Source organism: Heterodontus francisci, chromosome 39 (assembly GCF_036365525.1).
Source record: "Heterodontus francisci isolate sHetFra1 chromosome 39, sHetFra1.hap1, whole genome shotgun sequence".
NCBI classification, from domain to species: Eukaryota; Metazoa; Chordata; class Chondrichthyes; order Heterodontiformes; family Heterodontidae; genus Heterodontus; species Heterodontus francisci.
Genome location: NC_090409.1, coordinates 18,223,502 through 18,234,044, shown reverse-complemented (window position 1 = coordinate 18,234,044; position 10,543 = coordinate 18,223,502). Strand labels below are relative to the sequence as shown.

The 10,543-nt window shown below is 44.3% G+C and overlaps 1 protein-coding gene across 1 annotated transcript; it reads left to right on the top strand.

Moving 5' to 3' along the window:
* The first annotated feature begins 6,071 nt into the window (after positions 1 to 6,071).
* LOC137352836 (probable G-protein coupled receptor 139) lies at positions 6,072 to 8,840 on the top strand. Its single transcript, XM_068018691.1, has 2 exons — positions 6,072 to 6,087; positions 7,939 to 8,840. Exons 1-2 carry the CDS (start codon positions 6,072 to 6,074, stop codon positions 8,838 to 8,840), a joined length of 918 nt encoding a protein of 305 aa, XP_067874792.1.
* Positions 8,841 to 10,543: the final 1,703 nt, after the last annotated feature.

Sequence of the window (10,543 nt, the reverse complement as noted above, 5' to 3'; positions counted from 1 at the left end):
ACAATGTCCCAGACTCCTCCATCACCAGATCTGGGTATTGCCTGACCTATCAGAGGACAGACACACCGGAGGTGGAGTGTCACAACATCAAGCCAAATATGGGCACGGAAAGCTCCTGCTGCTTATAACCTATGCCGTCCCTCTGATGATACATCTGTACTCCACCATGTTGAACACCAAGTTGGAAGAGAAACTGAGGCACAAGGCATTCTGGGTGGCGAACTTCACTCTCCATCACCAAAAATGTCACTACAGCACCACTACTGACCAAACTGGCTGAATCTTGAAGCTTGACTATCTGCCAGCCTAAGTTTGCAGCAGATGGTGAGAGAACCAAAAAGCAGGAATATCCTACTTGGCCTCGTCCTCACCAACCAAACTGTAATAGATGCATCCATCCATGACAGTCTTAGTAGGAGTGACCGCCACACGGTATTTGTGGAGACGAATTGTCCTCTTCACACTGAGGATGGATACCATCGTGCTCTGTAGATTGTGACCCCTTGTCCTGGATTCCCCGACCATCGGGAATATCCTTCCTGCATCTAGTCTGTCCAGTCCTGTTAGAATTTTGTATGTTTCTTCTAAACTCTAACGAATACAAGCCTAATCGACCTCTCTTCAAACGCCAGTTTGTGCTAAATGGGATAGGTCGAGAACAGATCAAGCAGCTCAGAGCTGGGCATCCAAGAGGTCCTATGTATACAACAAATACAACTGGCTGCTTGAGGTTAGAATTCCTGTGCGTGAGTAGCAGTCAGAATCACTGCAAAACGCATGACACATTAGGAATTTCCTTAATGTTATGTTCCAAGAGGCGTTCATCCCACAGCTTCTGAATTCTCAGAACAGTAGTGGATGACCAGCTGGCCGGGGACGAAGAGTCAGGCAGTGTAGGAATCCTCCAAAAGTGTGTCCCTCACTAACTGGTTTTTATTACATAAAATTGATGAGGTTGATGACACCTTGAGGTAAGCGAGTCATGCCCTCAGCACAATGATATTGAGTCTCATGTTAGAGTGATAAAGCGACTTTAAAGGGAAACATGTGCAAGCCCTGTTCGCACGCAGGCAACACATCACCTGCTATGCACTTACATTACTAGTCTTTCAATTTTAGGGTGTTAGCTTGTATAAATAATAAAAATAGATGATGATATATAATTGTTGCACGTAAAATTATATTCCTTACAATTTCTCAATTTGAATCTCGAACAGGCCAACACAGCAAAGAATCGTGGCTTCAATGGATTATATACCATTTTTTCTGGGGAAGATACGCTTGTGAAGATAACGCATGAGCTAATTCCTATACATCAATGGTCCTTCTGTTCCTGATGTCTATGTTTCACCTGCATGGAAAAGGCAGAGATAGACAAAAAGAGGGTGAATTTAACCAGAGTGCTGTTGACTTTGAACAGCCGTGCAAAATTACCAATGGTGAATTGACAAGTTGTTTGAGATTCCAGCTGATCAGCATTCCCAACAACATCAACGGAAATGGAAGGCAGGTACAATGCAAAACCGGCTGACAATTCATGAATGTTAATCCTTTGATTCCTCCAGTTTCCCATATTTTGAACGTATCATAGAAACATAGAAAAATAGGAGCAGGAGTAGGTCATTCGGACCTTTGAGCCTTCACCGCCATTCAATACGATCATGGATGATCCTCCAAACTCAGTACCCTGTTCCCACTTTCTCCCTGTATCCCTTGATCCCTTTATCCCGAAGAACTATCTCACTCTTTCTTGAATATATTTAATGATTTGGCCTTAACTGCTTTCCTGGTAGAGAATTCCACAGATTCCCCACTCTCTGGGTGAAAAATATCTCTCCTCATCTGAGTCCTAAATGGTTTACCCCTTTACCCTTAGATTGTGAGCCCTGGTCCTGGACTCCCCCGCCATAGGAACATCCTTCCTGCATCTAGTCTGTCCAGTCCTGTTAGAATTTTGTAGGTTTCTTTTAAACTCTAACAAATACAAGCCTCATCGACCTCTCTTCAAATGCCAGTCCTGCCATCCCAGGACTCAGTCCGGTGAACCTTCACTGCACTCCCACCATAGCAAGAACATCCTTCCTCAGATAAGGAGACCAAAACTGCACATAATACTCCAGATGTGGTCTCACCAAGACCTAGTATAACTGCAGCAAGACATCCTTGCTCCTGCACTCGAATCCTCTCGCTATGAAGGCCAACATACCATTTGCCTTCGAACTGCCTGCTGCACCTGCATGCTTACTTTCAGTGACTGGCGCACAAGGATACCCAGGTCTCGCTGTACCTCCCCCTTTCCAAATCTATCGCAGTTCAGATAATAATCTGCCTTTATGGTTTTGCCACCAAAGTGGATAACCTCACATTTATCCACATTATAATGCATCTGCCATATATTTTTCCACTCATTCAACCTGTCCAAGTCACACTGGAGTTTCTCTGCAACTTGCTGCAGCTCACACTCCCACCCAGCTTTGTGTCGTCTGCAAACTTGGATATACTACATGTAGTTCCCTCATCTATAACATTAATATATATTGTGAATAGCTGGGTTCCTAACACTGATCCCTGTGGTACCCCACTAGTCACTGCCTGCTACTCGGAAAGATACTTGCTTATTACTACTCTTTGTTTCCTATCTGCCAACCGTTTCTCTATCCATGTCAGCAACTTACACCCAATCACATGTGCTTTAGTTTGCACACCAATCTCTTATGTCGGACCTTATTGAAAGCCTTCTGAAAGTCCAAATACACCGCATCCGCTGGTTCTCCCTTATCTATTCTACTAGTTACATCCTCAAAAACATCCAGTCGCTTTGTCTAATCTAGTCTCAGGTTCGAACATTAGATCCTCCCCTTCATTATTTACATGCATAGAAAGCAAACGGGTCAGTTTAATCTTGCACTGAGATTATGCTTATCATTACCTCACCATTAGTTCCATTGATTTCGTGCCCGTTTTCGTTTGTAAAAACTCTTATGTACATTAAAAAGTATATTTGTGAGACGTCCTCCAGATTATTGTCGCTCTGTTCAGCTAGTCCAATACAATTTTTAAAAATTCATTCCTGGGATGTGGACGACGGTGGCCAAGCCAGCATTTATTGCCCATCCCTAATTGCCCTTCAGAAGGTGAATGTGAGCCGCCTTCTTGAACCGCTGCAGTCCATTTGGGGTAGGTATAGCTACAGTGTTGTTAGGAAGGGAGTTCCAGGATTTTGACCCAGCGACAGTAAAGTAACGGCGATATAGTTCCAAGTCATGATGGCGTGTGACTTGGATGGGAACGTGCAGGTGGTGGTGTTCCCATGTATGTGCTGCCCTTTTCCTTCTAGTTGGTAGAGGTGGCGGGTTTGGAAGGTTCTGTCCAAGGAACCTTGGTGCATTGCTGCAATGCATTTTGTAGAAGGTACACACTGCTGCTACTGTACGTCGGTGGTGTATGGAGTGAATGTTTGTGGAGGGGTGCCAATAAAGCGGGCTGTTTTGTTCTGAATGGTGTCGAGCTTCTTGAGTGTTGTTGGAGCTGCACCCATCCAGGCAAGTGGAGAGTATTCCATCACACTCCTGACTTGCGCTTTGTAGATGGTGGATAGGCTTTGGGGAGTCAGGAGGTGAGTTACGCGCATCAGGGTTCCTAGCCTCTGACCTGCTCTTGTAGCCACGGAATTTATATGGCAACTCCAGTTTAGATTCTGGTCAATGGTAGCCCCTAGGATATTGATAGTGGGGGATTCAGCGATGGTAATGTTGTTGAATGTCGAGAGGAGATGGTTAGATTCTCTCTTGCTGGAGATGGTCATTGCCTGACACTTGTGTGACGCGAATGTTACTTGCCACTTATCATCCCAAGCCTGGATATTGTCCAGGTCGTGCTGCATTTCTACACGGACTGCTTCAGTATCTGAGAAGTTGCGAATGGTGCTGAACATTGTGCAATCATCAGTGAACATCCCCACTTCTGACTTTATGATTGAAGGAATGTCATTGATGAAGTAGCTGAAGATAGTTGGGCCCAGGACACTACCCTGAGGTACTCTTGCAGTGTTGTCCTGGAGCTGAGATGATTGACCTCAAACAACCAAAACCATCTTCCTTTGTGCTCGGTATGACTCCAGCCAGCGGATGGTTTTCCCCCTGATTCCCATTGACCTCAGTTTTGCTAGGGCTCCTTGATGCCATACTCGGTCAAATGCTGCCTTGATGTCATGTGCAGTCACTCTCATCTCACCTCTTGAGTTCAACTCTTTTGTCCATGTTTGAACCAACGATTTAATGAGTTCAGGAGCTGAGTGGCCCTGGCGGAACCCAAACTGACCGTCACTGAGCGGGTTATTGCTCAGCAACTGCCGCTTGATGGCACCGTTGATGACACCTTCCATCACTTTACTGATGATTGAGAGTAGGCTGATGGGGTGGTAATTGGCCGGGTTGAACTTGTCCTGTTTTTGTGTACAGGACATACCTGGGCAATTTTCCACATTGCAGGGTAGATGCCCGTGTTGTAGCTGCACTGAAACAGCTTGGCTAGGGGTGGGGCAAGTTCTGGAGCACAGGTCTTCAGTACTATCGCCGGAATATTGCCAGGGCCCATAGCTTTTGCAGTATCCAGTATCTTCAGTCGTTTCTTGATCTCACGTGGAATGAATCGAATTGGCTGAAGTCTGGCATCTGTGATGCTGGGGACTTGAGGAGGAGGCCGAGATGGATCAGCAACTCGGCACATCTAGCTGAAAATTGTTGCAACTGCTTCAGCCTTATCTTTCGCACTGATGTGCTGGGCTCCCCCATCATTGAAGATCGGGATATTTGTGGAGCCGCCTCCTCCTGTCAGTTGTTTAATTGTCCACCACCATTCATGGCTAGATGTGGCAGGACTGCAGAGCTTAGATCTGATCCGTTCATTATGGGGTCGCTTAGCTCTGTCTATCGCATGCTGCTCATGCAGTTTGGCACGCAGATAGTCCTGTGTTGTCGCTACACCTGGCTGACAGCTCATTTTGAGATATGGCTGGTCCTGCTCCTGGCATGCCCTCCTGCACTCTTCATTGAACCAGAGTTGGTCTCCTGGCTTGATGGTAATGGTAGAGTGGGGAAATGACGGGCTATGAAGTTACAGATTGAGGTTGAGTACAATTCTGCTGCTGCTGATGGCCCACAGCTCCTCATGGATGCTCAATTTTGCATTGCTAGATCTGTTCGAAATCTATCCCATTTATCACAGTGGTAGTGCCACACAACACGATGCACGGTATCCTCAATGTGAAGGCGTGCCTTCGTCTCTGCAAGGACTGTGCGGTGGTCATTCCTACCAATACAGTCATGGACAGAAGCATCTGCAGCAGGCAGATTGGTGAGGACGAGATCAAGTATGTTTTTCCCTCGTGTTGCTTCCCTCACCACCTGCCGCAGACCCAGCCTAGCAGCTATGTCCTTTAGGACTCGGCCAGCTCGGTCAGGAGTGGTGCTACCGAACCACTCTTGGTGATGAACATTGAAGTCCCCCAGCCAGAGTACAATTTGTGCCCTTGCCACCCTCAGTGCTTCCTCCAAGTGGTGTTCAACATGGAGGGGTACTGAGTCATCAGCTGAGGGAGGGCGGTAGGTGGTAATCAGTAGGAGGTTACCTTGCCCATGTTTGACCTGATGCCATGAGACTTCATGGTGTCCGGAGTCAATGTTGAGGACTCCCAGGGCAACTCCCTCCCTGCTGTATACCACTGCGCCACCACCTATGGTGTGTCTGAACTGCCGGTGGGACAGGACATACCCTGGGATGGTGATGGCAGTGTCTGGGACATTGTCTGTAAGGTATGATTCCGTGAGTATGACTATGTCAGGCTGTTGCTTGACTCGTCTGTGGGACAGCTCTCTTAACTTTGGCACAAGCAGGGTCGACCGGGCTTGGTTTGCCATTGTCGTTTCCTGTGCCTAGGTCGATGCCGGGTGGTCCGTCCGGTTTCATTCCTTTTTATTGACATCGTAGCGGTTAGGTACAACTGAGTGGCTTGCTAGGCCATTTCAGAGGGCATGTAAGTGTTAACCACTTTGCTGTGGGTCTGGAGTCACATGGATGCTCGACCAGGTAAGGACAGCAGATTTCCTTCCCTAAAGGACATTAATGAACCAGATTGGATTTTGCAATAATCGTCAATGGTTTCAGAGCCATCATTAGACTAGCTTCTAATTCCAGATTTATTAACTAAATTCACATTCCACCTTCTGCTGTGCTGGGATTTGAACCCATGTCCACATCGAAATATTTTGGGTTATTAGCCCAGTGATAATTCCACTGTGCCACCGCCTACATACCTATATGTATTCGACTCTGACTCCATTAAAAGGCTTCATGGCCAGCTTACACAAAGGCCAACTGTGTGTAATCGTGGCCATTCTGCTTAAACTAGAGTTCATATTCCGAACTGGGGTGGATGGATTATGTTCATAGCTGCACAGAGTTTTTTGGGGGAATTATAAGGGATTTGATGCTCTCTCTCTTTCTCTCTCTCACACACACACCGACACACACACATATGGAAATGCTAACTTAGGACGATATATACTGTGGTATTCATGCAGACACGTTAATAGATATATGTCAACATTGATAGAGATATATAAATAAGGTTACACCACTGGATAAAGCATAACAGCGCGAATCACGAGGTGCTTGTGCAGATAACTGCAGCTAATATCCCTAAGGATGTTATCTAATTGTGTCCCATGAGAGTTCCATCAAGTATATTTCACAGAGTTTTCGAACATTTGATCAAGCACATGTCAGGGCTGATACATCCCCATCGCATCTGACAGAAAATGCATGAACCAGCAAATGGTCTGGTGTATGCTATTTGCTATCCTATTCTTGCAGTGGTAGGTATTCCGGGTAAGTGATTACACTGAAATATCCTTCATTACACAGAGAAGTGTTTTACTGATGATTGGTCTTGCTTAGTATTCATTATGAAAATCTACCTGTTTTTCCATGCTTGCTACAGTGTTACCTTCCAGTCTGTTATACTTTGCGAAACTTCATTCAATTGAAAATATATCACAACGTTAATCAGCTTATTTTATTTCCAAAACTAAAACTCGCTCCACCCCATTGCACTCAGATTTACCCAGCTCGGGACTGAGAAAGGGCGTGTCCCTTCGTTATGACAATATCGTTCTGGCTTCTTCCAAGGTACAGCATCCTTTCTCCACCAAGATCTGAAATGATACAGTTTGACTGGCCTATCGCTGCCTACCCCGTGGGACATTTCTCATATCCATTTGCCTCAGTCTCAGTTATTCCTTTTGTATGTCCATGTATTTTTATATTTCCTGTTACTCTTCGATATGTCCATCGACATTCCATGCCATGTTTGATTTGATTTATTGATCTCAAAATCGTGATTCATTATCTACCATATATTCTTCTAAAATGTGATTAATTTGATGTTATTGTGTTAGAATTACTGCATCATTCCAAGATTCAAAATATTTCTTTATGAAGATATTTCTTAATTGTTCCCGAATTTCCGCAGATGTATATATATCTAGTCGTTTAATAACATTATGATCCATTTTGAATGTTACTTCACATTCCTCATTCGTTTCTGATGTTTCCTTATTTTAAATATTACTATTGTATTTTGCATTTGCATTCCACTAAGAAACACTGGCGAGAACAGCATATTTATTGTGGAATGCAAGTAAAGCACTATGCACATAGTGCTATCGCATAGATTTTCCATCCCCGTCCCCATCACCATTGGGCTCCATATTGAAGTTAATATCAGTTGGATAGCGTATTACAGATAGTCCATGTGGCATCGTCACTTTTGCTCTGTTGTATAGGACGAATTTCAGCCTCTTTAAATTCTCATAAGATCCTGGAAACTGATGCTTTCTTCTGTTAGTCTGGCTCGTTACTCATTTATTTTTTTGACAGGTAACATAATGGCGATTGTGATTCTCTCCCGAGGGAAGTGTGGTCTCTCCAAAGGCATCACGTGCTACCTGGTAGGGATGTCTGTGGCGGATCTACTGGTCGTTCTCACTAGTGTGATGCTGAATCGAATAATCGCTGTTTATTTTCCAGACAGTTTTCTATCTATTACCCCAGTGTGCGCTCTGAAATCTTCACTAGTTTATGCTGCCAAAGACAGTTCCGTCTGGTTAACAGTCGCTTTCACATTTGATCGATATGTGGCCATTTGTTGTCAGAAGCTGAAACACAAATATTGCAGCAAACAAACGGCACGTGGCGTTGTGGGAACAGTGTATCTGCTGAACTGTTTACGAAACATTCCTTTGTACTTTGTATTAGAACCGCTGTATATCAGTAACAATATACCCTGGTATTGCAAAGTCAAATCCAGCTTTTACACTGCGCTTCTGTGGATAGCATTTTCACACTTTACCTACATTTTTACCCCACTTGTACCATTGATTTTAATTTTGCTGTTTAATGCACTTACTGTGAGGTCTATTTTAGTAGCCAGTCGAGCCCGTATAGCTCTCCGGAGCAAGAAATATAGCGAAGATGAGAATGACCCAGAGATGGAGAATCGAAGAAAATCTATCATCTTACTTCTCAGTATATCGGGAAGTTCTGTACTGTTGTGGATGACGTTTACTGTACATTACTTATATTTTCGGACTGCTAACACTTACAGTTACATAGGATACAACGATCCTCTTTATATCCTTGAAGAAACCGGTTATTTACTTCTACTTTTGAGCTGCTGCACAAACACGTGTATTTATGCAGTGATCCAGAACAAGTTTAGAGAGGAGTTCAAATATTTACTGAAATATCCGCTTAGATTATTTTTTAAACTGTTGAAATGATAACATTCTTTGTTGCTGCGATTTAATGCTCCAAGTATTGTTGTTAGTGTTTAAATTATTGTGTTGGGAGAAATGCTTCTGGAAGATAGCGATTTGGCAGCGCCGTTTTAAACCCGTTGGCACACTCCCATTAGTTTGTACAGTTGATCTTGTCTGTGTTGACTGTGTTCCGACAGAAATTGCTGAAATTGATTGAAAACAAATGTATTGAACTGTACCTTAAATCAAAACGCTTCAGCTAAGTCTTTAACCTTCTCGACGACTTCAGCAGCAACTAGAACTAACCAATCATGTTTTTTTTAACAAGACATGTCAAAAGCTATCGGATTGGGTGATGCACCACTCCTGATATTCCATTTAATTTTCTGGAATGGAAGGGACATTAGGCCGGGCATAAAACAGCTGTCTGACCCAATAATGCCCCTGTCATACCAGCAGGGAGAATTTAAACCTGGAAATGTGCAGCCTGAGTCTTCACATGTGTTCCTCATCAAACCTCGCCTCCACTCGGACCCAGCCCTTTCCCCCGGCCATGGCATTGCCACAAACAAGGGCAACCACTTTCAATCTGTTGCACTGAAACAGCAAGTGGACGGAACCCGTTGTCATCGAAAGTGGTTATTGGCTATAACAAACAGGTTGTCGGCGTGGGCATCTGCTGTAAAGAAAGATTCTGGTTGTGATATGACATGGAATGTGTTAACTGGGCATGTGAGAGGCCGAGATTTAGTCCCTGGTGACACGATGGTGTAAGTAAATGCCGTGACATTTCAAAGTGTCCATGTTGTTTCTGGGAGACAAACAAATCGTCAACACAGCGCAAAATTTAAGTGTCTAAGTATATCGGTTCTAAAATCGATTTCATAAATTGATGAAATAAATTAACCTGATTGTAGATGTAATCAGCTTAATTGCTGATACCTAAACCTCGAATAAAGCGCAATTTATTTACACTCAAGGCCGCAGCAATCGATATTGATACCAACCAGATACACACACAAAGCTGACGTTCTGATCTTAAATTTTCAATATTATTTACAGCCCTTAAAATGAACAAACTGTCCAACTGGTCTATTCTGTGCTTATGCTGCACGCAAGCCTCCTCCCACCTTAATTCACCCGGCCCCACTACAACAACCCTCTAGTGCTATTTTTGTCACGTACTCGTCTTGTTTTCTCAAAATGAATCTACACGATTCCTCATCACGTGGTAGGAAATTCCACATTCCATCTACTCCGCCGCTAAAGACGTTTCTCCCACCTTTTTATTTCATTTATTTATTTCAGAGATACAGCACTGAAACAGTCCCTTCGGCCCACCGAGTCTGTGCCGAACATCAACCACCCATTTATATTAATCCTACACTGATCCCATATTCCTACCACATCCCCACCTGTCCCTATATTTCCCTACCACCTACCTATACTCAATTTATAGTGGCCAATTTACCTGCCAACCTGCAAGTCTTTTGGGAGGAAACCGGAGCACCCGGAGGAAACCCAAGCATACACAGGGAGAACTTGCAAGTCGCTGGAGTTGTGAGGCTGGGGTGCGAACCACTGCCCCACTGTGCCACCCCGAGTGGAGTCATTGGTGATTGACTATATAATGCAATGGCAACTGAGGGGAATGCAGCAGAACCGAGCTGCCTATGGAAGTAAAGGGTTGATCACTGCTTGGACTGTGCAGAAACGTTTCCTAC